Here is a 27280-nt window from a genome sequence, read left to right as displayed (position 1 = left end):
AAACCGGGTAATTTTTGAATTTCAAATAGTTAACGTTACTCTCAATTGAAAATTTACGTTTCCATGTTTCTGTCCATGTTTCCGTGTTTCTATCCATGTTTCCCTGTTTCTATCCATGTTTCCCTGTTTCTATCCATGTTTCTATCCAAGTTTCAATTTCTTACGGGGGATTTTGTGTTTCCGCGTTTCCAGAAACATTTTTGTGTTTCCAGCTACGTTTCCCCGTTTCCAAGCATGTTTCTCTTGTTTCCAGTAATGTTTCCTCGTTTCTGAAACCGTTTCTCGGCCAAATGGCTTGTGTTTCTCCAATGAGTAACCCCTCGGTGTAGACAGCTTTACTCTAATTCCAAAATATAAACATTTTATCTCACATTGACTGCGAATGGGTTAATTTTGGTAAATTTGGAGGGAAAATACGTGGAACCTAGAGTATATGGAACGTGTGGAAATCAAGTGAGGCTCCCTCTGGCTGAGAAGTGCCACACTTCCCCACAAATTTGCCACTAGCGCCATTGTTGGTCAGTCACTGAAATACAAAACAAAAACAAACAAGAAAATTTTGCTTTCCTAGAGTTTATTTTAGTTTTTCCCGTGAAATACTGTGAAAATTGACAAAATGGATTATGTGTACGTTGCAGGGGATGCTGGAGAGCAAACTGAGGATATGATAGCCATGCAAAGTAAGTAGATGACTAAATAAATACAAAAAATAAAAAGAGGATGCGTGACAAAATCAAAAACATTTGAATTTTCCTAAATCCTTGATTTTTTATGCTTTTCTTGCTTTTTTTCATGTAGTGTTTGAGAATTCAAATAGAGGACAAGAGTATTCTCCAAGTTTCCAGCCCTTCACAGTTCCACAGAGTGATGCTGAGTACCTCCCAATGGGCTTTGTTCTTGCAGATGGTGGAGATCGCTTTGGCGTCTCCACGGTCTGCTTTGATACCCACGAAGAGCTCCTTTGGATGGGAAATCAAGGGGGCCATGTCACATCATACTACGGTGGCACAATGCAGAAATATACATCCTTCCAAGTCCATGCCACGGACATTGTGAGGCAAATCCATCCGACAGAGGCAGGAATTCTTGTGCTCACCAGCACCAGCCTGAGGCATCAGATTCGCCGGGGTATTCCCAAGTACACGCACACGTCCAAGAATACCGAGGATATGCTCTGCATGGTGCAGATGAATCCCAAAAGATTTATTTTGGGAGGAAATCAAGAGAGTCTCATTGATTTTGACACGGAAACCAGGAGGGAGACTCTCCTGGCCAGTGCTGGAGACAATGGATGTGTCGTATTGCGTCTACACAATCGGTACTTGTGTGCAGGGGATGCATTTGGGCAAATTACCCTCAGAGATCCCTCCACTTTGGCTGTGGAGCACGCCATAAAGCCCCATTCCGGAAGTCTGTCGGATTTTGACGTTGAAGGCAATTACTTGGTCTCCTGTGGATTCAGTGAGCGTCAGGGATCACTGTCAGTCGACAGATTTCTCATGGTTTACGATCTCCGGATGTTGCGCCTCGTGTCACCCATTCAGGTCCACATTGAGCCCCAGCTACTGCGTTTCCTGCCATCCCAATGCTCACGCCTGGCCGTGGTGTCACCCCTCGGGCAGATGCAACTCGTGGACACGGTGGAACTTAGTGAACCTCGTGTCTGCATGTATCAGATCAATACCTCCGGAAGCCAATGTCTCAGCTTTGACATCAGCTCCTCGTGCCTGGCCATGGCCTTTGGGGATCAATCTGGCCATATCAATCTCATCAGTTCAGTTTCTGTGTCTGAACCCCAATTCAATCCATTTTCTCGAGCCACTGAATTCGCCGATCCCATTGAACCTCTTCCCCTTGTTCCAATCACAGACGAAAACTTCCCCCTGTCCTCAATCCCTCTCCCGGAACTCACAACAGGAGATACTTGGCTCAGTGATTGGCCAGTGCAGTTGATGGAGTACCGCTACAGACGACCCAAGCCCGTGGATCCAGAGATTCTGGCCACAATGAAGATGCAGGGACCTATAGGATATGCTCTGAATCCCAGGCACACAAGACGCAATCAGATTCCTTACTACATGGATCCCAGTCAGGCCTGCAATCAAGTGACAACGACAGTGGCCAGCAACAAAGCTGACTCGGGAATTAAGATCATTCCCAAGAGATACCGGAAGGTAAGTCGAAGATTTTTTGTTTTTTTTTTTAACTCTTTCGTCTCCTTTGGGACTCTGGGTACCCATGGAAACAACAATTTTTTTGGACTATTTAGAATCGATAAAAATCCGATTCTTCTGGATAAGTGCAAACTATAAGGATGTCCAAATCTAGGATATTTTTTGCAGGATCCCAATTAACTCCTGAGCTAAGATATTCTTGGTCAAAAATCGTGAATTTTCGATTTTCTGCTTCATTGCAGATATTGTGACTTTTTTGATATTTCTAGACCCGAATAAGGAAAAACCTCTCGGGGCCAATAAGTATGATAACTAACAATTACAGATTGCATAAATTCGAAAAACAATTTTTTCATAAATTTTCAAAAAACTTGTTCAAACTTTATGGGTACTCTCGTCCCCAAAAATCTAGAGGTCAAATGTAAGATTATCCCGCCAATGCCCGCCATTTGCTTTTTTAATTCAATTCAATTCATTTATTCATCACAAAAAATAGAGTATTTCCCTCTTACAAATTTGTGGCAGTTGAAAGATAAAAAAAATGCAAAAAAAAATAATCAGTGAAAAAAAAGATTTTGGAAAAATAATAAAAAAAAATAGTTAAAAAGAAAAAGAAAAATTGTTAAGATTCAAAAAGCTACTCAGATGAGTTCAGGAAGTGCTCCCTTATAGCAGCAACCGATCGTCTCGTAAGAGGAGGAAGGGAGTTGTACAGGTAGACTCCCCTAACAAAGAGAGTGCGACGGAATGTCTCACTAACAGATCTCGGCACAATGAGCCCCCTCAACCTAGCCGAACCACCGTCCGTCAAGAGGGCCGCCAGATATGATGGAATTACCACTTATACTTTTGATGGAATTACCACAACTTGCATTAAAAAAATTTCTTATAATATTGTCGATATATTATGTGAGCTCTTCAATCGCTGTATATCAAGTGGTACCTTCCCTGAATGTTTAAAGTTAGCAACAGTCATTCCCATTCACAAAAAGGGGGCTAAATCAGATCCAAATAATTACAGACCAATATCCCTCCTATCGGTCTTTTCTAAAATATTTGAAAAAATTCTTAAAAGTAGACTTGAAAGCTTTCTAAATGATATACATTTTTTCAGTCCAGATCAGTTCGGGTTTACTCCGGGCTGCAGCACTGAAGACGCAATAACGACTTTTGTCAATGAAGTTAATCTTGCAGTCAATGACGGTTACTGCGTCGGAGCAATATTCTTAGACTTAACAAAAGCATTTGATACAGTATCTCATAGGATTTTATTGGAGAAGCTATCTAACTTGGGTATCAATGGAGTAGGTCTTGCTATTTTTGAATCATATTTAACGCTTAGACAACAGTGTGTTCGCCTTGGAAATAACCATAGCTCCTTTGGTTTCATTAATTTTGGAGTACCACAGGGGACGGTTTTGGGTCCGCTACTTTTTATTATATATTTAAACGATCTCTTGGGCCTCCATCTTAATGGAAGAATGTTAGCCTATGCAGATGACTTGGCTATTATTTTCAAATCAAATTGCTGGTCAGAAGTTAGCACAATGATGCAACACGATCTCATTGAAATCAGAAGGTGGCTTAATTTGAACTCCCTAGTACTTAGTGATAAATCTAGGGCAATGCGTTTTTTTGGTCCTTCAAATAATTCAGAATCTGTTCCTTGTCATGCTCCTGGCTGCAATCTTGTGTGTGGCGATGTCTGTATGGAAATTCCTTTCACGGAGGAGATAATATACCTTGGGGTTACAATCGACAATACACTATCTTGGAAATCTCATCTCCGACGATTGTCTAGCTCTCTCTCTCTCCTATCATTGCTAAAGCATTTCAGATAGGAAAATATTGCCCTTTAGATGTTTCTCGTTCTTTTTATTATGCATGCGTGGATTCCCGTTTGTCATACGGTATTTCCGTTTGGGGCGCTAGTCCTCACTGCCACTTGAAATCTGTAGAAATGGCACAGAGAACTGCTCTCCGAGCTCTTTTCCGGAAACGTAAATATGACTCTCTCTGGGAAACCTTCATGTCACATCATATACTCCCCATTTCCTATACCTTCAAATATAGAACTCTTCGTATATTCTATTTAAGAGCTGGATTTCTCAACTCGAGACGGATACGTCCTCTTAGATGTGGTTATAGGGTAGTAGTTCCTCATCCTAGAACTGAATGGTTTAAGAGAACTTTCACATACTTGGGTCCTACTCTATATAATGCGCTTCCGATGTCTATGAAGAGTCGGCTGTTATCCAAAGGTTGCTTTCTTGGTAGGCTATCCTCTCTAATATGGAGCGAATGTCGCGCTTCCCGCACTTGAGCTTCTGTTTTTGTTGGGTATTCTGACTCGTTCTTGGTGCTTACATGTGGGCTTGGTACGATGGCGGCATAGCTCTTTTATATCACTCTTTTATTTGCGATTTTATTTATCTTTTTTTCGCTTTTTGTTTCGTTTTTGCTTATCTATGGTCTTGCAAGCGATTTCTGATTCTGTGGGATTTCCTTCGGGCCTTCTGCCTTTCCTTTGCCCACAACTTCATTGTGAAGAAATATGCCTCCACGACTCTATTAATTTTTCTCTTTATTATCCTATTATATTCCTCTAGCTTTAACTCTTTCGCGTCTTTAGGGTCATATATGACCCGGGGAAAAAAGTTTCTTTTTGGCTATTTACATTAATTGAAATCTAACTGGAGTCTTGAGAAAATGAGCCAAGAATCTTACATCCTTCTATTATGATGTCGTGCACGAACAGATAGATTTCAATTAATGTAAATACCCAAAAAAAACTTTTTTCCCCGAGTCATGACATTACCCTAAAGACGCGAAAGAGTTAAAGCTGTGCTTGCCATTTTTTGCCGTTATGCACGTCCATCGTCCTGGGTTTCTTTTTGTTTCACTGGGTGCGGGTCACTTTCCAACTTATAGATGCTTCTTGCCATACCTTAATAATATCTTGCCATCTTGTCCTCTCCTCCATCGGCCCATTTTTTTATACTTTGCTGTTTTTACTTTCTCTCGCTCGCTCTCTCTCTCTCTCTCCCTAACTAACCTAACTTTTCATACTAAAATTGTTCACTTTGGGGTGACGTTTTTTTCTTCCCTGCGGCGTCACATCGCCGAGCTCGACGGCAACATAACGTGCTCTATTAGAGCCTGTTGCCGTTCTACCTTCGACTGCTGTGCGGACCTGTCTCCGATTTCCCTTCCTAAACTAAGTGAGATTAGTCGCGGTCACTTCACTAAAGCTTTGTTTCTTGATCTATTGAATTTAATATGTATATATCTCTATGGCTTATACGGTCAGTGAACCAGGGTTTCTGCCGTTTACCTGGGGAGACCGGTTGTGAAGTCGGTCGGCAGCCGCAAACAGTTGATTGAAATAAATTTGAATTGAATTGAATTGAATATTCAGGACACCGCGACACAAGAAGCCGACAAATGAACGTGAGGGCTCGCATTTGCAAAGTGTGAAGGTGGGTCACACCCGACAAACACATCCCTATACGAGGAAATGTGGTCACGAGGTTTAAGCCAACAGATATACCTGATACAATTGTTGAAGGTCACCGAGAGTCTGCGCATCGATTCTGCGTCCGCTAAAAAAAACAGCTCGGCCCCATAATTGAAAAAGGAGCAAAAGTGCTCTGGCCAAAAGAAGTCGTGTGTCACGGGGTGTGATGTCCCGGTAGCGCTTAAGCGTATAAAGAGAGTAATTGACCTTACGGCAAATAGAAGACACATGATCTGACCAAGACAGATTTGTATTGAAGATGATTCCTAAGTTTTTGACCTGCTCACAAAAAGGAATAACTTCACCATGAAGAATCAGAGGATAAGGAGTAATGTGCACAGATTTTTTAGAAATGAGTATAGCCTGCGACTTTTTAGGATTTGTTATGTTATGTTTTTGACACCAACCTTGTAAGATTCCACGCGGGAGTGACATTTTTGCCAATATGGCCGATAATTTTGACATTTGGCAGCAAGGGAAGTTTTTCCTATTCTTCCTGATTTTGGTGAATTCTGATTGTTCAGGAAGTGTCTTTTATGCTTTTGAGAAAGCTTAATGTGTCTACAATAACATCGTGTTGAGAGAAAAGTGTGTTAAAGTGTTATTCTGTGAAATATTTTGGGGAATCTGTTTACAAGCAGGAGCTGGGTGTCTTTTTTTAACCCCTTCCTGGACATCCCACAAGATACTGATCAATATTTCACCTTGTTTCAGTTATCAACATCGTACAGGAGTTCTTTGACACGCACAAAGAGTTTACAAAATCGATATTGGCTTTGGGAAAATTGAAGTTTGCATCTTTTGCGTTCTTTTGGGGACGAGAGTACCCTTGAGTTTTCCAATTTCCCAGAGGAGGAAAAATTTTTTTTCTCTGTAGAAGTATCATATTTGACCACTAAGAGTTACAATAAAGTGAGTTTTACTGAAAATCGTTCGCTGGATATGTTGTGGTCCGGAAAGAGTTAATTCATCTCTAGAGCTAAGTTATTCCACATAAAAGACTTATTCCCCTTATTCCAATCCCTAGGTCGAGGTAAAGTACTCCAAACTTGGCACCCAGGACTTTGATTTCGATCAGTACAACCAGACGGAGTTCGCAGGACTGGAAGCTAATCTTCCGAATGCCTACTGCAATGCAATGCTTCAAGTTTTGCATTTTATCAAGCCCCTGAGGCAAGCTCTTCTTGCTCATTCCTGCTCTAAGGAATTTTGCTTGGCATGCGAATTGGGTTTCCTCTTTCACATGCTAGCAACATCCAATGGGGCTCCCTGTCAGGCCAGTAACTTCCTCAGATCCTTCAGAACAGTCCCTGAAGCTTCGGCTCTTGGTCTGATTCTGTCTGATCGAACGAGCAGCAAGGCGAACTTGATCAGTCTGATCCAGAACTGGAATCGATTTATCTTGCATCAAATCCACTATGAATTGCTAGAGACAGCCAAGAAATCCATTCCTCATTCATTTGGTGGTGAGATAGGCTTAATTTCTAGCTTTGGAAAGTGTCTCGGCTAACTCTCTCTCTCTCTGTCTCTCTCTTTCTATTTAGATAACAATTGCTCAGCAAATTCTTCTCCCAAAAAACTCACATCCTATGAGGAGAATTTTCCCAAACTCCAAGAAATTGCATCAGCGGTCAATGAGGAGAAATTTCAGTTTATTGAGTCCAAGGAGGAGGCAGAAGGATCAGCAGATTCAGCGCCGAGAAAAGAAGACGAAGAGACTGAAATAAGTCGACTTTTTGGTACGAGACAAATTTGCACTTCACGCTGTTTGAAGTGCAGCGACGAAAGGTCTAAGGTCAATATCCTTCTGGTCTGCAGTCTGCTGTATTCCACCCCAAATCCCGAAGAAAGTATCACATTTTCCAGGATACTCAGGAACTCCCTGAGCGGCGAGAAGACCATTCCCGTTTGGTGTGAGCAATGTAAGAAATTCACACCAACCAATCAATATGTCAGAGTGGCAAAGCTGCCCAAGATTCTGGCAATAAACTGTGGCCTGGAAAATGAGAGGGATCTGCAGTATCTGAAGAAAATCACAAATAGAACGTTATCGACAGGAAATCAGGAAAATACTCCGGTGACAAGCATGAAACCATGCAGATATGGAGTGAATTGTTCAAGAATCGACTGCCACTTTTCCCATCCGGATAGGAAATCTCCAACAGCACAGGTAAGATTTATGTTGATTGACCACCTATATGCCTTAAATTCCCTGAAAAAAGCCATCACTCACTGAGAGATATCCGAAAAAGTTAAAATAACATTCCGGAAATGATAATTTTACCCTGCAGTATTGATCCGAAATCGGTGTAAATATTACCCTTTTTAGGTGTATTATGGGTTAAAGTTACCCTTTTCTCATGTTGATTTTACCCTCAAAAGGTGTAAAATTAACATTAAAAAATGTTGATATATTTTTACACCTAAAAAGTGTTAAAGGTATGTAAAAGTGTAAAGAGTGTAAAAGTGTAAAAGAGTGTAAAAATATATCAACATCTTTTTAATGTTAATTTTACACCTTTTTAAGGGTAAAATTAACTTAAAAAAGGGTAACTTTAACCCCTAATACACGTAAAAAGGGTAATATTTACACCGATTTCGGATCAATACTGCAGGGTAAAATTATCATTTCCGGAATGTTATTTTAACTTTTTCGGATTTATCTCAGTGATAGGACAAATCCATTATGAACATAGAAAAAATTGATTTGTCCGAAGGTAGCGCACTTCCGTTTTTTTTTTAATTGATCCTTATTAAATAATTTTCAAAAAATAAATGCTTAGATTTAAAGAAAATCAATGAAGCTATGTTTTTCGTAAAAGATTATGTTTTATAATAATTTAACCGAAAACTATCTAAGATTTCTGAAAAGCAAACCGACAAACTGATATTTTATCCAAGATCTCTATCCAATTTACCAAATTACTTTTAGAAATAAATGCTCAAATGGAATGAAAATCAATGAACCACTGCTTTTTGTAAAAGCTTTTTTAATATTATCACGAAATCTTTATCCAAAATTTCGGGAAAAAGCATCTCGGAAAATAGTATTTTATCCGAGATCTTTATCCAATTTATCAAATTAGTTTCCAAGATACATGTCCAGATTTGAAAATAATAATTTTGTCCACTATATTTTTTTTATTTTTAAAGATATTTATCCACGTTATATTTATCCAACATCTCTATCCAATTTATCAAAAATCAACAATATATCTACTAAGATCTTTATTCCAGCTTTGTAGAAATTATAAGTTGGAAACTAACATTTTATCCAAGATATTTACCCAATTTATCAAATTAATTTTAGAAGTAATGTTCAATTGAAAAGAAAATCAATGAGGTACTGCTTTTTGTTAAAGCCTTTTTTGTTATATTTTCACGAAATTTTGTAATTTTGAAAAAAGCATCTTGGGAAGTAGTATTTTATCCCAGATCTTTAATCCGATTTTTTAAATGATTTCCAAGATTCCAGATTTGAAATTAACAATTTAGTGACATTTTTCGCGATGGTTTTTTATCTCTATCCATGCATACCGAAAAGGAAAGTTAGAAACCAATATATTATCCGACATCTTTATTCAATTTATCAAAAGAAATTCCGGTTGAAGAGAATAATTTTTGGGGTATATCTTTCGCAAAATTTTTTAATAATTATTATTTCTACCGAGATCTTTATCCTACATTTTTGGATAATAAACTTAGAAACTAGAGTTTCGCCCGAAATCTTTGTTCGATTTATCAAATTAATTTTAAAAATAAACGCTCAAATTGAAAGAAAATCAATGAGGTAATCCTTATTTGGTAGAAGACTTCTGAAAATTTGGATAGTATTTTATCCGAGATCTATATACAATTTATAAAATTAGATACCGAAGGTAAATTTTCAGATTTGAAGATAATAATTTTTGTAATTACATTTCTCAGAATGGTTTTTAATATCTTATTTAAAATTTTTGTCTAAACTTACTAAAAAATAAAATTGGAAGTCGGCATTTTATCCAGCATCTTCATCCAATTTGTCAAAAAAAAAAATCCAAGATGAGTGTCCGTCCATATTTGAAGAAAAAAATTTAATGTGACATTTTTTCACAATTATCCCAGCATTCTCGAAATTTGCATTTTATCCAACATTTTTATCTAATTTATCAAAGTACTTACATTCAGACTTGGGAAAAATCAAGGAGGTACTGTTTTTCGTAAAGGGTTTTTGTTTTACTTTTTTAAGCAAGATCTTTATCCGAACATTCTGAAAAAGAAAGTTGGATAATATTCTTTATTGTTAGTATATTGAGAGCTCATTATCCAAGTTTTCTTGAAAAGCAAGTTGACTAATTTCGTTATCCTATTGAGATCATTATCAAATAAATTTCATAAATAAATATCTAGATACGGCAAAAATCATTCTGTGAATCATGTTCCTTGTAAAGTATTGATTTAATATAATTCTATCCGAGATCTTTATCCAATATTTAAGTAGTTTCCCAGGATTAATTCCCAAACCTCACTACAATCATTGTTTTATCATAAAAGTGCATTATTTTTATTCTCCCAGGACTTATTATCCCAGGTTACTTGAAAAGTATTTGATAAATGTGATCCTTTATCCTAGATATTTATCCAAAGTTTCTGGAAAAACACATTTGCAATTAGTTTTTGTTTCTTGTACCATTAGGCATTTTTTAGGAAAAAAAATCTTTTAAGAAAATTATTATCCAAACCTGGATAATATCCGCAATCCTCTATCTTGTGAGATTAAAATAGCCGAGTACCTTTTATTCATTCGTTTGAGGTGTCCATCTTTAGTTGCAAATCCTTACCATTAATTTTTGCTTAGGCAACACCTGCAGCAAATTCCTGCAAGAGCAACACATGGTTCCCGCTCAAATTCTCCCTCAGAATTGACTGTGACACAAACCTAACGATTGAGGAAGATTGTGGGAGGAGGTCGCCAGAACAGAAGGTTCCGGAAGGTGAAGAAAAGACCTCAGAAGTCAATAGGAAAGTAGTGTATGATCTAACGGCGGTCGTTTGTCAAATTGACGATGGAACTAGCAAGAATCTCGTGTCCATTGTCAAAGTGGCCGATTCCTGCCATGCCAATCCCGGAGAGAATGATGGTCAGGGATTGTGGTATGTCTTCAATGATTTCAGCATCACGCCAGTTTCAATGCAGGAAGCTGTTTGGTTTACATTGGACTGGAAAGTTCCGTGTGTCCTCTTCTACAGCACTCGGGATAGTTCGGGAGGTGAAGAACTGTCTCCCAAGCTCTATCCCGACTTCAATCCCTTCACAACGGATCTCTATGCGCGACAGCTGATGCTGGAGCCATGTGATTTCCGCCCACTTACGCCAACAGAAATGCCCGCTAGGGGTGATCTTGTTGCTATGGATGCGGAATTTGTCACGCTCAATCCAGAGGAGAATGAGATGCGGCCAGATGGGAAGATGGCAACTATAAAGCCCAGCCATATGAGTGTAGCCAGGATTACGTGTATCAGGGGACAGGGGGAGAATGAGGGGGTGCCTTTCATCGATGACTACATCTCGACGCAGGAACAAGTGGTGGATTATCTGACCAAGTTTTCAGGAATCAAGCCGGGTGATCTCGATGCCAATTTCAGCAATAAGAATCTCACAACGCTCAAGAGTTCCTACCAAAAACTCAGGTATCTGGCGGACATTGGCGTGATATTCGTTGGACACGGCTTGAGGAATGATTTTAGGTAAGTTTTTACTGCTCCAATTCCACGGAGAGAGCAGTATAATCCCTCGATTTTTCAACCCCCCCCCCCCCCCCCCCCCCCCCCCGGAGACCACTTTTCTCAACTTCGTGTTTCAGACGATTTCTGAGAAATGTCGTCATGCTGTTTTGTCTGTTTGTCTGTCCGGCTGTGGCCAGCTCTAGAGGCCAAACGGTTAGAGATAGCGATTTGGGAGCTTCGAGTGACCTCCTTATAAGTCGACCCAAGGATCGTTAACACGCCCCTAATTTTCTCTCCACCCCTCCCTTCCCCTCCAAAATCATTTTGGATATGTCTTAAAGAATATCCAGGCGAACAATTAACCATGTGCGAAAATACCGTTGAAACATTCCTAATAACGGTTTTTCAAGTTCCATGGCTAAAAAAGGCTCTAGGGAGCGCATTTATAAACCGAATAAGGTCATTTTCGGCTTGTTGGAAAGGTCTTGAAATTTCCGACAAAACTAAATCGGTTCCAATCGGTTTTGAACCGGTAATGAACCGGTTCATAACTGATAACTGATTTTTATTCGAAATTCAATTATTTTTAGTGTAGTGCTATATTTCGACCGTATACGTATACAAGCTGAAGTCAATGTGGGAAATTCGGTCTTATTTTGTGTTCTTCAATTTGACTTTATTTTGCCAACGTTTCGATCCTGAATTTGTATGTAATAGGCCCTGAAGAAGATCCCATCCAGGATCGAAACGTTGGCAAAATAAAGTCAAATTGAAGAACACAAAATAAGACCGAATTTCCCACATTGACTTCAATTATTTTTGTTCTAAATTATTTTGGTCAATGTTTCGAGTGATTTATAAATCCGTTCAAATCAGTTGTGAACCGGTAATGAACCGATTGTAAGCCCTAAAATGCTCACATTTTTCACTTCATGAGATTGAACCGTCCACGGCGACTGATGCTCACTCACTGAAGACTCAGGACAGTTAGGGTAAGTGTACCAAATTCCGGCCAGCTTGCAAATGCGGTCACTTTTTTTGTTCCTCAAATTTTTCATGAATTTTTAGTTTTTGCATATTTTAAAGATAATACAATGCAAAAAAAATAACAAAAATGTCGCTTCGACGAACAAGATGATGTAAAAAGGCATTAGAAGAAATCCCGAAGGGTAAGCAACTATGAAAATGAAGGTGGCCGAAATAGGCCACCAAAGCTATGTCTACATTTATATTCATTTTAAAATGTATTAAGAATGATTTTAGAAAAAAATAAAGACGGTGAACTGTCTATAAGGTCCCGAGCAACACTCCTTAAAAAAGAAGTAACAAAAAAATAATTTATAATGGGCGGTCATTCTATAAATCGCATTTACTGCGGTAATATTACTTATTTGAAGTTAAAATATCTACAGTGTCCTCAGTTATAGTCTTACTAACTTATTTTCTGAAGCTGAACTCATTTTGATCTTTCGTTTGCTTACAATCTTCAGTTTTGTGTGACAGATCAGAGAAAAAAAAAATAACAAAATGACGTTCGCGACATTTTTCGTATTCAAGTACAAAAAATATTATTTTAAAATAATCTAACTGTAGTAAGAATCTTATTTCCTGAAAGATATGTTCTTCTAGTTTGTATATTTCAATTGATAAGTGTGAAAAAACTAAAAGTATGAGTTTTAGAAGAAAAAAGGGAAGACCGCCTGTGGACGATCTTATCGGTTTAGGTGTAAAATTTTCAAAAATTACCGAACTATTTATTTAATTGTTTTGGTTGTTCTAGTAAAATATATTATTATTTTGCAATATATTAATCATGGAAAACAATTGAGATTACACGAAGACTGTCCAGAATGAGTAAAATGGTCGATTTCTGCGAATTAAGTGAAATTGATAAAGAAGCAGACTTCAACAGTGATGATGAGTTCCCTAATTCGTCCTTTAGGGTAAGGGCTCATAATTTGGTCCAGTCTGCTTATAATCATCGATGTTCCAAGTTTGAAGTGCGATATTTTCAATACTAATTGACATTTCTTGTTACTCTCTTTTCAGAAGGGTTGTTTAGAAACTTAGCAAGCTATTTATCGTCTTATTTTTATTAAAATTAGTTTTAATACGTTTAAAAATGAATTGATATGTAGAGGTGACTTTGGCTCTTATTTTGGACAACTTGTTTATTAATTTGACCAACTTGGCCGTAAATTTGGACAGCTAATCCGCCTCAATATGATGCCCATTGTTCTTCATTTGATGAACCAATCTTACCAAGTCCTCTTCCTGTTCATGTAAGGGAAACGTAGAATGTCACAGAAACCCGGAAACTTTCCATATCATTCATTAAAGTGAGTTGACTTCGATACTCCAAGTACGTGCGGATTCGCTCATTCCCTGACCTTTCCGGGAGCCTTTCAAGGCATTTCTCGCTACATCTCTTTCGTAGAGATGATGCTCCTTTGTTTCTCCAGGCATTTGTCCAACCTAGTCATCACAGAAGCTAAAACTTCACGAAATTTCGTGAGAAAAACACCTGTCCAAAATAAGAGCCATCACCTCACTGGTGAATGTCTTAGGAAATTTCCCATTTTTCACACGAAAAATCTAATTCACAAGGCAAATCTCACTTCAGGTCAAATGCACAAGTCACCACTAACGTGAATCAACACAATTTTCAATGAATATTCAATAATATCACTCAAAAAACCGAAGAAACATTGTTAGTACTTCACCACAACTAAATAAGAACTGAAGTAAACACGAAGTTCTGTCATATTTCTCGTAAGCAATTGCTCAGCTTACACTGAATTTTCAACAAAGCAATTTTAACTCAAATCATATTCAAAATTTAACGTATTTAGTGTTAAAATCTTCCAAAAAGAACAAATATTTATATAGAATTCATTGTTCATCAAATATTGGAATAAAAATCCATCATTTTAATCAATTTATTTTTAGTGTCCAATGTTATCCTCAAAGTGTCCAAAATAAGAAACTGGACAAAATTATGAGCCTTTCCCCTATTTTTTGTTTGAAAATCAATTTTATTACTCTTAAAATTATTTTGTGGGATCTTTCGAGTGATTTAAAAATCGGTTTAAATCGGTTGAGAACCGATAAACGGTAGGGGGTAGTGGGCACCTTTGAAATTAGTATTTTTTGCCAATTCTTAAATAAAATTGAGCCTTATCGTGATATAATTTAGATTTTCAATTAGTTTGTGCAGCTAAATTATATCACAATAAGGCTCAATTTTATTTAAAAATAGGTGAAAAACCCCAATTTCAAAGGTGCCCCACTTCCTCCTAAATGATGCGAAAGTAATTTTGAGGGATAGCATCTAAGTCACGAGTTAGAGCACTTCGCAAAGCCTGGTACGCTTTGTCACCCCTTTTTTTTAATTCTTGTGGTTTTTTCAGGGATGATTTTCAATCAAATTCCTTAAAGGAATATGGGAAAAATATAAAGAGTTCGAAGCTATAGGGTCTGTTAAGCCTGAAACCCTTACCATATTAGGGTTACCTTAAGATCAAAGCTTGCAAAGATAAAAACTAGGACATTTTATGTCGTTTTGCAGGGTAATCAACATGATCGTCCCGCCGGAGCAAGTTATCGACACAGTTCACCTCTTTCACCTGCCTCATCAGCGCATGGTATCCCTGCGCTTTCTGGCCTGGCACTTCCTGGGCATCAAGATTCAATCAGAGACTCATGATTCTATCGAGGATGCCCGAGCTGCCCTCCAGCTCTACAAGGAATACGTAAAACTCCAGAAAGAAGAAAAACTCGCTTCTGCCATTAAACTTCTCTACGAGATGGGCAAGCAACTATCGTGGAAAGTTCCCGAATAGCTTTGTAAAGCACAAACTTTTCCATCAATAAAAGAATTAAAAAGAAAAAATCCGACTCTTTGATGATTGAGATAAAAAAAAAGAGTGTAAAATAGTAATTTTATATTTTATTAATTTATTATTCACAGTAATTAGTGGATTATTTGAAGTGGATTTTTTTTTCATTTATCTTCAGTTTCATCTTCCTCGAGTAATTTCTTCTTCTTTTACTTTTTATCAATTGATTTTTTTTCCCTCTTAACTTTTCTTTTTAATTAGATAATTTTATTTACAACAATTTCTTTAATTTTTTGTTGTTGCAAATAAAAAAAAAAGAAAACAATGCCGCAAATTAACTTGCAATCTTATTTTCAATTCACGATAAATTTTGTTAGTAATTTTTGCTTTAACGCTTTTCTCTTAATTATTTTCTTTTTTTTTTTTTGTTTAATTTCTCAAGGCAAAGCACATCAAAAGGGAATAATTTCTTTTTTGAGTAATACAAAATAAAAGACAGACACGTATCAAAAAAATAATAAAATAAAAATAGTGGTCCAAAAAAGAAACCACTACAAAAGAGCCAGGGAATTTATTCAAAAAAAAATATATCACGACGAAAAAAGCGACTCCGCGAATGATTTTTAATTCAAAATTGTGTCTTTTTTTTGATTTTTTCTACCGTATTTTTTATCATTCTTTTTTTTTACTGCTTTCACAACACTAAATTTTATTTCTTGTTTTTCTTTTTCTTATAGAAAAAAGGCAGTTGGAACAAAATTTTGGCTTTTTATCGTTTTTTCTTGCTTCACTATCAAGTGTTTCAATGTTTTTTTTGTTTAATATATTTACGACTTTTTTTTTTGTTCTTTACTTAAAATTAATTCAATGTTAGCAATTTTTACCTCCGCAAAATATCATTTTCATAAAATTAAAAAAAAAATGTTTATTTCTTTTTTTTATTGGAGGATACTAAAATTAATGTTCATTGTCGAGAAGAGTAATTAATTACATTACACATTTTACTTTGTAAGTAAAAAATAAATCATGAGAGGAGTAATATTTTTTCTCTTGTAATTTCTATATTAAAATTTAAAAAAAGGGGAAAAATTGGGAATAATAAAATGTCATATAAATTATTAGAGAGATTAATTTGAAGAAAAAAAATTACAACAATATAAATTGGAATTATTTCCTACGATAAAAAATGTTTCTCATTTTTTTTAGTGATTTTCTTTGTTTTTTAAAACTCGAAATTCAAATTTCTTTTGTTCTATATAACTTTCATGTCATTTGAAATTCTTGGCGCATTTTTTTTTCAAAGAATCTTATATCTCTCGGTATTATATTGCAAAAAAATGTTCCCATTTCATTCACATTTTTTTTTTATCATTTCATATGATTCACTTCACATTAGGACAAAGGACATGACTCTATTTAGAATCTCTCTCTCTCACTTTTACATTTAACAATTATTTTCTGGGAAAGAAATTGAACAAGGAGAAATATCTACCATACAATATTTCTTTTTTTTTGTTTTCAATTAATTGGGCATAAAATTAAAAATTGAGTCAAGAAGATTTTAGTGATGGGTTTCTAAATGAGAAACTTACCTTGAAAAGCTTTTTAAACTCAGTTCTGTTTATGTTTTTTTTTTTTTGTTCTTGGCCGCTTTTCACTTTCACCATTCCTTCAGACAACAAGAACCATGTCCTTCTTGTTCTGCAAATTGATCTTTTTGCCCTGCCAAAGGGCATTGTGAATTGTAAAAGCATCTATTGTTACAGTTAAATGTTTCGTATGAATTTGAGAGAAACATTTGCTTCCCGAATTGTATCTGAAATAGCAAGAAGAATTAATAATAAATTAGTAAAAACAATAAATATAAAAAAATATAAGGGTTTCTTAAGAGTTTTCTGAAAAAAAAAACTCTAGATAATGAATGAAATATTTCGTGTGGAAAGATATGATAAGATAGACTCAATAAGGCCTCTCGTATTGAATCCTAAAGGGAAAATCGATAGATCGTGGGGAAAGCTTACAGGCTTCGCACACACTTCAGCTACGAGCACTTTATATTTTTTCCCATATTTTAATAGCTAGTCTTAAGTTACACATTTTCTGAAAAAAGTCAGATTAAATGTAGGAGTATGGGAAAAATAGTAGGGGAGACCGGGGAGGTTTGGGACAGGGGTACTGTGGGACAAGGCGATTTATTCATTATTTTTTTTAAATAAACGGAATTTGACCACTACTCAATCGTAGGCAATATTAAGATGTATCTTGACTAAAAGAATGGATATCCTCAGTTTTATTGTTTTAATTCTATGAACACTTTCTTAAAAATTGATAAAAATTGTATTTTTTGATTTCTCAGTTTTGCTCTTTGTATTTTAAATCAGCGATAGGGTAATTGCTCATAATTTTGGACAGTCTGCTTATAAGCATCGAAGTTCCAAGTTTGAAGTGCGATATTTTCTATACTAATTGACATTTCTTGTTACTCTCTCTTCAGAAGGGTTGTTTAGAAACTTAGCAAGCTATTTATCGACTTATTTTTATTAAAATTAGTTTTAATACGTTTAAAAATGAATTGATATGTAGAGGTGACTTTGGCTCTTATTTTGGACAACTTGCTTATTAATTTGGCCAACTTGGCTGTAAATTTGGACAGCTAATCCGCCTCAATAGGATGCCCATTGTTCTTCATTTCATGAACCAATCTTACAAAGTCCTCTTCCTGTTCATGTAAGGGAAACGTAGAATGTCACAGAAGCCCGGAAACTTTCCATATCATTCATTAAAGTGAGTTGACTTCGGTGCTCCAAGTACGTGCGGATTCGCTCATTCCCTGACCTTTCCGGGTGCCTTTCAGGACATTTCTCGCTACATCTCTTTCGTAGAGATTATGCTCCTTTGTTTCTCCAGGCATTTGTCCAACCTAGTCATCACAAAAGCTAAAACTTCACGAAATTTCGTGAGAAAAACACCTGTCCAAAATAAGAGCCATCACTCCACTGGTAAATGTCTTAAAACATTTCCCATTTTTCACACGAAAAACGTAATTCACAAGGCAAATCTCACTTCAGGTCAAATGTACAAATCACCACTAACGTGAATCAACACAATTTTCAATGAATATTCAATAATATCACTCAATTCTAAAAAAAACCGAAGAAACATTGTTAGTACTTCACCACAGCTAAATAAGAACTGAAGTAAACACGAAGTTCTGTCATATTTCTCGTAAGCAATTGCTCACACTGAATTTTCAACAAAGCAATTTCAACTCAAATCATATTCAAAATTTAACGTATTTAGTGTCAAAATCTTCCAAAAAGAACAAATATTTAGATAGAATTCATTATTTATTAAATATTGGAGTAAAAATCCATAATTTTAATCAATTTATTTTTAGTGTCCAATGTTATCCTCAAAGTGTCCAAAATAAGAAACTGGACAAAATTATGAGCCTTTCCCCTATATAATCAAAACTTTTTTATCTCATTAGCTAGCAGTAATGTAGTAACATATTTTTATCAAAGGTTCAGAGATTATACGCTCTTGTTTTTTACTTAAAGGTTTTAAATAGCAAAACTACCCGCGGGGATGTTTGGGACACCTGAAAGGGGATGAATGGGACGTTGATTTTCGACAAGATTGTCGGTGGTGTGCAATTGTTTATTGTCAAAATGAAGTGTAATGCCCAGTTTCTACTGAAAATCTCCCTCTTGTGCAAAGTTTACCAGTTGAGCAGTTGTCTCCAAATACAGAAACAATTAAAACATCAATGTCTTGGGAACTAATAAATTCTTCTCCTGAGGATATTCGCCTCTGCCCAATCCCGTTAAAAATTATTTTCTGGAAAAATTCTCGAACAATATCCTCTACAAATCTCACAAGTTTTCTACAAAAGGCAAGGTGAGAGCTTATTCAGAGAAATAAGGACAATCTACTACCACGCTTGTTGTCGTAAAATCAAACAGGAATCCGTCAATGAGTTCAAAACTAAGAGTGTCCTAGAGGATCTAATCGCCTGAGGAATTTGAATGATGATAATTCTAATATTAAGAATAAAAAAGTAAAAGAAAGCTAGGATGGTAAATAAGAAGAAAATACATTAAATAACTGATTGACAAAAAATGACTCTACTGTACAAATAAGATTGATATTGATTTTTAAGTCTGAAATAAAAGATTAAATATATCTATTTCTGTTAGAAATATTTTTAATATAGCATTTCAAATTAATTAATGTGCCCCAATAATGCAAACTATTCGAGAAAAAATGCGTCCTAAACATCCCCTTTTGTGTCCCATACTGCCCCAAATCGGGGAGGTTTGGGACAAACTGTCAAGTTAAATGTTTTATCTTCTCCAGGAAAATTCAGTTGCTTTCGAAGTTCTATCGAGTACTTTTTATAAAGTCAATACCCATAAGTATCCTATAGGCCGCATGAAATTGTATTACACTATCGAGATTTTTTGGACTGTATCAAAGTCAAAACATGAAAAAGTGTCCCAACCTCCCCAGTCTCGCCTAAGTGCACTGAGAAAAAAGGGGTGCGATTAACTTTTTTTCCTCAGAACTTTAACACTTTTTAGGTGTAAAAATATATCAACATTCTTTAATGTTAATTTTATACCTTTTTAAAGGTAAAATTAACATGAAAAAGAGTAACTTTAACCCCTAATACACCTACAAAGAATAATATTTACACCGATTTCGGATCAATACTGCAGGGTAAAATAAACATTTCCGAAATGTTTTTTTCGGATTTCTCTCTCAGTGTGTTTGAAGCCAAAGTATCCAAAGTCATCCGGTTTAGCGATATAATTGAGCGTCAAAGCCTTTGTAAATTCCACAAAAAGCACTCAATTATAAAGAATCACGATAAAATAGGAAGAACTACAGCGAATTTGAGCGAATTGGCTTCATAATTAAACGTGAAAATTGTTAACAAAATTTGTCGCCCGAATGAAAAAAAGCCGATTGAGTGAGAGTCTACTGTATTTCGAAAAATAGGGAAAATTACACCGGACTAAACCTCAATGAGGGACTTTTCGAATCAAAATCTCCTCATTTAGATGCTCCCTGTAGACTAGGAAAATAAATATGTAAATAAATGAATAATAGTAGCACTTACTTGTAAAACTTATCAAACATGACATCCTCCACTTGACTAGGTCCCGTTCCACACAATTTGATTATACTATCGCTCTCAGGATAGAAACTGTAGAGTGCCCGAAATTGGCAACCGGCATCTCTGAAGAGAATAAGAAAGTGCTTCGCTTCCGATCGTGCTATTTTCTCCAGCAACTTCTGCTTGGCATCTCGATTCACGATCCCAGGAAACACACAATACTCCACGGCATTCAGAATTATGCCACGATTTGATTTGGCTGTTGGTTGTTTATACAACTTTGGACCTAAAATATTAACCAATAAAAAAAAACAACGATAAAAAAATTAGTAAGAAAATTATTTTGAAAATTCGAAACTAAAAAAAAATAGGGTAGGGTAAGTGTGCCAAATTCCGGCCAGCTTGCAATTCCGGCCACCTTTTTTGTTCCTCGAATTTCCATGAATTTTTAGTTTTTACATACTCTAAAGATTATAAAGTGCCAAAGAATAACAAAAAATGTAGCTTCGACTAACGAGATGACGTGAAAAAGACATTGAAACAATTCCCTCAGGGCAAAGAACTATGAGAATGAAGGTGGCCGAAATAGGGCACCAAAGCTATGTTTACATTTTTATTCATTTTAAAAGATATTAAGAATGATTTTAGAGTAAATAAAGACGGTAAACTCTTTACAAGGTTCCATGCAGCACTCCTTAAGAAGAAGGAATAAAAAAAATCAATTTTTATTAAAAATATTACATTTCAAACTTGAGACTTTGGCGCTTGCATGCAACTATGCCGAAATTTGGCACACTTACCCTAAGTGTGCCAAATTTCGGCATAGTTGCTTGCAAGCGCCAAAGTTTCAAGTTTGAAATGTAATATCTTTAATAGAAATTGATTTTTTTCATTCCTTATACTTTAGAAGTGTTGCTTAGAACCTTGTAGACAGTTTATCTCGGCTTCATTTACTTTAAAATCGTTCTTAATACATTTTAAAAAGAATAAAAATGTAGACATAGCTTTGGTGCCCTATTTCGGCCACTTTCATTCTCATAGTTCCTTGCCCTTCCGGAATTCTTCCAATGTCTTTTTCACGTCATCTCGTTTGTCAAAGCTACATTTTTTGTTATTCTTTTGCATTGTATAATCTCTAGAGTTAGAGTATGTAAAAAGTAAAAAATTATGGAAATTCCAGGAACAAAAAAGGTGGGCGGAATTGCAAGCTGGCCGGAATTTGGCACACTTACCCTAGTAGTTCAAAGTCAAAAGAAAACAAAACCAAAGAAAAATAAACTACTGTGGCATTCTCAACCTGAGTATTCGAGGATGGAGCTTGGCGTTGACGAAATATCACTGGCTCCATCGTCGAAACCACGACGTTTCGTCACAAGACCCGGTGGCAGAGATCCCGGACCAGATGGTGATGTGATGTGACGTCCCATTGGTGACTGAGCTCGTCTCGGAGCCACTGGCCGGTACAAATTGCCACTTGAATCTTTTTCATTCCCCCAACAAGAGATGCAGCAAAAATAGAGAAAATCCAAGTCAATTTTATTCTACCATCACAGCAAGAAAAAAAAACAAAAGCACACGCCAGACACGCAAAAACAGCATTGCAGAAACATCACCATACTACACACGCAAGACAACACAACTCACCCGATAAATTCATGAGGGAATTGGACTTTCGGCCACGGAAACTCGCAACTCCGGAAGATACTGATGATGATGTCCGAGAAACAGGACTCTGCTTGCCAACGCTGCTCTTTCCTGCTGAAGCAACAGTTAATTTATTGCAAAATTGCAAGTTAAATTGTCCACTTGCACTCACCTGAATCTTGATCCCTGGAGAAGTCCCTCTTCATGCTGGAACTACTACCCGTACCAGAATCAATATCCATGCTGTGCTCCTTCCTGGTTCTCCCGTGATAGTTATTCATGTCAATACTACCACTCTCAATGTGAATGGTCTTTGGCCGTGGTCTAGCCATCTGACTTCTCTTGGCCACGGATTTTTGCTTCGTGGCCAGAAACAGATCAGACTTGTCCAAACTCTTTCCCTCTCGTTCCGCCTCCTCCAGTGACTTCTTAAGTTTATAGGCTTCAAAAATATGCTGACGCCGACTTGCCATCTCTTCCTTCTTGCGTGCCTTCTCGGCCTCCTTTTCAGCTTCTCTCTCACGCCTCCGCATTGCCTCCAGTTCCTTCCTGGCCTTCACTTCCTCCTGCTGCTCACGCCTTTTCAGGGACAGCAACATAATTTTCTCCTTCTTTCGCTCCATCTCATCCAGGACACTGGAATCCGTGCGTGGACTGTCATCGAGTGCCAGAAGGAGGGATTCGCCCTTTCGGGAGATATTGGGACTTTCACTGTGAGAAATGGACGATGGACTGATTTTGGGCTCCTCATTGAGCCTCTCAACACTCTTTCGCTCAATCTCTCGCCTCTCCATTGGCTGTGGTGGAGTTTGAACCGGTGGAGTTTGTCTAGGAGATGCCCTTTCTGCCCTCCTCAGTTCCGGATGACTCGTACGCAGCATTGGCTTAGGTTTTATCGGTTGATTAGTGTCAAATCCAATGAAGAATCCCGTCTCTTGACCTCCAGCCTTCTCCGGCTGTCGCTGATCCGCAAAAGTCTGAGATGTCAAACTTGTACGTCCAGGAGTTGGCAAACGGTACGTCTGATTGCCATTGGATACATTCACCTTTGTCAAATAGAATTCCTCAGGTTTCTCCCTTGGCTGGACAATGTGAAAAGGCTCCCGATGTCTCACCACACAATTCTCTTCGACTTCCTCCTCATCGCCCAGGAAGCTGATATTCTGTGGCGCCATCATATCATCATTTGGCACTTTTGGCACTGGTGGCGCCGTGACCGGAAGTGGTGGCGGAGGTGGAGAACATGCTGGTCTCATAGGAGCACTATTCTCTTTGCGAAATTGCGCTTGCATATAGGCAACTTCGCCCAATTTCTTGTGCTGCTGCGACAAACTCATCTCCTGCTTCCTCTTTTCCGTCTCAATGTGTCGTCGTTTCTCCTCCATGAGTGACCTAATCGACAGCAATTTCCTATCATCAATTCCTTCATCTCCCATTGCCTGATTCTCTCCCTGATCCTCCATCTGTTGCCACTGGGTCTTTTGCTGTTGCCACGTAGTCGTTGTACCGCCATTATTCTCAGCGGAATTGTTGTTAATGAAGAAACTATTAATCTTGTTCTTCTGCACAGCAAATCGATTTTCTGGCGAAAACTGAATGTCCTTGTAGACAATTCTCTCCTGTGCCTTCACACTGTTACTCCGTCGAATTTCATCTCTAGCCACCAAACCACCCTCATCCCCACCATCATACCCAATCTGGAATGTACCCCTGGCATCCTGAATGGAGCACCTCACGGGCACCGCCGGCTCCCCAATAGACGATCCCGGTGATGCTCTCTGTTCCCTCTCAGCACGGAAAAAGTGATTGAGGTGCTCCTGTGATCCCCCAAAATTCTCAATGGTCAACTGAGACTCATCTGAGAGGGAATTCTTGCGTGATCGACGTCCAGCAAATGATTGCTTCCGATGTTCATCCCAATTGCTAGGCCGTCCAGCTGGGACAGCATCAATGCTGTGCCTCTCCTCGCCACCATAGTACTGATTCTGACCACGATGGCTTTCATTTGATGATACCACAAGAGATGTTCGTTCAGCCGCCGTGGGAGGAGGCGGAGGAGAGGCTTCATGGTGGATCGATGTGAGCGTTGGAACAGGACGACTTCGGTGAACAACATAGGCTGCAAGTAATTTTTTGGTAAATTCAAAAAAAAAAAAAAAATCGACAACTCTATTAAATCAGAGTTGCAGATTAACCCATTCAGTCAATGTACCAGAAATACTTGAGATAGCATGTTAATATATTGGGATTTGTTTCCTACAGATTAATAGATGATTTTTTTGAAAAGACAAAAATTTTATCCATTATGGGGGCGCGGGGAGCCGCCCTCAAACACACGTTTTAACGGTCACTGAATTTAAATTCTGTACATTAATTCATTACAAACTCTATTGATTAAGATAGAGTAACTATTCAAGAACACAAATTAGCAATCAAAATTCAAATCAGGAAAGAGGATGAAGGTCAATTTTAACAAATTCGACGGGATGTCGCATTTTCCGTCTGCCATTTTGAGCAAAATTTTTGCATGACTTCACGCGAAGCGAGAAAAGATCAACAAAATGTATTCCCATCTCTGTCGGGCTATTTCTTCCAAGTAATTGAAGGACTAAAGTAACTAAAAATCCATTCCCGACAGAAACTCGAATATCAATTGCCCTGGAATAAATCATCTAAAATCACTCAATTTGTGTATGTTGTATAATACCATGGTCAGGAATGGGTTAAAAAGAATTCTTCAATCTCATTGATAAAAATGTCAACTTGGGAAATGCTGATATTTTTTGGCATTGAATAAATGAGCAGTAAAAAGTTAAAATTGATCAGTAACAAAAAAATTTGAAACAGTGATATTATCGTCCAAATTTTGGCAATGGGAAAATAAGGGGCTTTTCACTCTATATGGAAATATTTTAAATGTTAAATATATAAATTAGGCCGATTTTTGTAAAGATTTAAGTTTTTTACCGACCATAATTAGATATTTTACTGCTCATTTTTAATTTTTTACTGCCCATTTAGAATTTTTTACTGATCGTTTGTTTTTTGCCATATTTTTTTTATTTTGGTACGATGGCAATTAAATAAATTGCGAGATTCATAAAAAAAAACTATTGTGCAATGTAAATTAACCTAGATGCTCCTAACTGCAATGGAAAGGTGTCCGTAAGTTCCCTAACATTGCCGCAGAAATTCAGAGTTTTGTAGAATTAACGCACGAGATGATAAAGTCGAATGGAAATTAAGAAAATGTCAAGTTAATTGTTAAAAATTGTAAATTGTTAAGATGAATACCATATCTGAAATTTACAAATTTTTTCCACTCATATATTGTTGTATTTGCATATGTGTGACTCACATGAATTATAGCCTTAAAGGAAAAAAAATCAGGGGTGACATGATAACTTGTTTTCGATAGTAGGGTGGAGTAAGTACTTTTGGCCACTTTAAGGTTTCATATGCTTGTAATTTTTATAATCTTTATTTAAATAAAATGAAATTTTGTATAAAGATGCCTTAAAGCCGTTTCTTCCTAATAATCCAAGAGAATTCCTAAAATTTTTCGGATATTTTAGTAAAAAATGCATTTTATGCAACTATGCATGTTTCAGTACTTTTGGTCACTTTGTAAGCACTTTTGGCCATTGTGTGTAAGCAAGGTAAGCACTTTTGGCCACTTGTTTCCAATAGAATTTTAATAAAATAACAGAAGAAATAGCTTTCGAAAATTTTCACAAATACACAGCAACAACAATTTTACAACAATTTTATGTGATTATTAGAGTATTTTGAACGACTTTTTGCACATTTTCTATTTGTTGTAAAAATCAGTCAAAAGTCACAATTGTTTTTACTGAAATCCGCGAGGTGCGCCACGTGGAAAATGTATGGGAAAATGAATGGCCAAAAGTACTTACACAGCCGAAAAAAGTAAGCTCTTTTGGCCACATTCGATTTTCATTTAATTTGTTAGAAAATCTTATTAAGGATGATATCACAATAAAATTTAGTTAATTAAGAAATGGACTTTCATTGAATAACATCAAATATTTTCATCAAAAATATGGAATATAATGCAAAACAATTCCTCTTAACATTCACAAGTTTCTTAAGAATCCCATGTTTTTTTTAGTGATTGTTTACCTTGTCGAGAATTTCTTTCAATAACTTAGAATTAATCAAGTCGATGCAAAATCAAATATGGTTTTCTGATTCGTTAGATTAGAGGTCACGAAATAAGATCCATTTTCCTGTTCTAAATAAACTCATAATTGCCTTACAATGTGATTTTACTTTAGGTGGCCAAAAGTGCTTACATGGCCAAAAGGGCTGACTCTACCCTATCGACTGTCGATTCTGAAAAAAAAATTTGTGTAATTTGTACATATTTTGTCTGAAAATTGTGTAATTTGTACACCTTTTTGTTTGAAAACTGTGTAATTTTACACGAAATATGTAAGAAAATATACAAAACTGTGTAATCATTCCCAGTTGATTACACGGTTTACAATTACATAAAATTTAAATTACACATTTTCAAATTACAGGTTTTGTTGAAATACATAATTTGTGTAACTTTACAAGAATAATCGTGGTAAAAAAGCAAACCAATGATTATCCTTGTCAATTTTTTTTTACTGTGTACTGTAAACTTTCAAAAAGCAATATTTTTTGAGAAATGTTTTACTTATAAGTTCACAGTTCACTCTCAAGTCTCAATATATCTTGAAAAAGCAATGTAATTGCTTGCTTGTTTGGAAAATTCAGACTTTCATCGGGAACTTTTGGATTATTTAAAAAGAAAAATATGAATAAAAAAAATTTCTCTTTCATCTAGGGTAAGTGTGCCAAATTTCGGCATAGTTGCATGCAAGCGTCGAAGTCTCAAGTTTGAAATGTAATATTTTAAATACAAATTGTTTTTTTTTTATTCTTTCTTCTGAAAGAGTGTTGCTTGGAACCTTGTGAAGAGTTTACCGTCTTGATTTACTCTAAAATCATTCTTGATACATTTTAAAATGAATAAAAATATAGACATAGCTTTGGTGCCCTATTTCGGCCACCTTCGTTCTCATAGTTCTTTGCCCTTCGGGAATTCTTCCAATATCTTTTTCACGTCATCTCGTTTGTCGAATTCTTTTTATTCTTTTGCACTCTGTAATCTCTAGAGTACGTAAAATATAAAAGTTCATGGAAATTCGAGGAACAAAAAAGGTGGCCGAAATTGCAAGCTGGCCGGAATTTAGCACACTTACCCTATATTCTTTTCAACTCTAAT

The 27280-nt window shown here is 36.6% G+C and overlaps 2 protein-coding genes across 5 annotated transcripts in view; one reads left to right on the top strand and one right to left on the bottom strand.

Annotated features, from left to right (window-relative positions):
- Positions 1–513: 513 nt before the first annotated feature.
- LOC129803749 (PAN2-PAN3 deadenylation complex catalytic subunit PAN2) lies at positions 514–15289 on the top strand. Its single transcript, XM_055850524.1, has 6 exons — positions 514–680; positions 799–2174; positions 6719–7157; positions 7236–7861; positions 10529–11418; positions 14966–15289. The coding sequence occupies exons 1-6, from the start codon at positions 617–619 to the stop codon at positions 15237–15239; spliced, it is 3669 nt and encodes a 1222-aa protein (XP_055706499.1). The 5' UTR covers positions 514–616; the 3' UTR covers positions 15240–15289.
- A 37-nt stretch (positions 15290–15326) lies between these two features.
- LOC129803748 (patronin) overlaps positions 15327–27280 on the bottom strand; it is a 41429-nt gene continuing 29475 nt past the window's right edge. For 2 of the 4 annotated variants that reach the window (XM_055850519.1, XM_055850522.1), the window contains 5 exons: positions 22175–24121; positions 22003–22116; positions 21656–21838; positions 20362–20644; positions 15327–17052 (listed from right to left, as the gene is read on the bottom strand). In XM_055850519.1, the coding sequence (XP_055706494.1) occupies positions 16908–17052; positions 20362–20644; positions 21656–21838; positions 22003–22116; positions 22175–24121 (2672 nt within the window). In that variant the 3' untranslated portion in view covers positions 15327–16907. The remainder of the gene's footprint in view (positions 17053–20361; positions 20645–21655; positions 21839–22002; positions 22117–22174; positions 24122–27280) is intronic. The other 2 variants (XM_055850521.1, XM_055850523.1) reach the window with 1 other exon arrangement.

This window comes from Phlebotomus papatasi, chromosome 2 (genome assembly GCF_024763615.1).
Source record: "Phlebotomus papatasi isolate M1 chromosome 2, Ppap_2.1, whole genome shotgun sequence".
Lineage (NCBI taxonomy): Eukaryota > Metazoa > Arthropoda > Insecta > Diptera > Psychodidae > Phlebotomus > Phlebotomus papatasi.
Note: the sequence above shows the minus strand (reverse complement) of the source record. Positions and strands in the feature narration are given on the sequence as shown.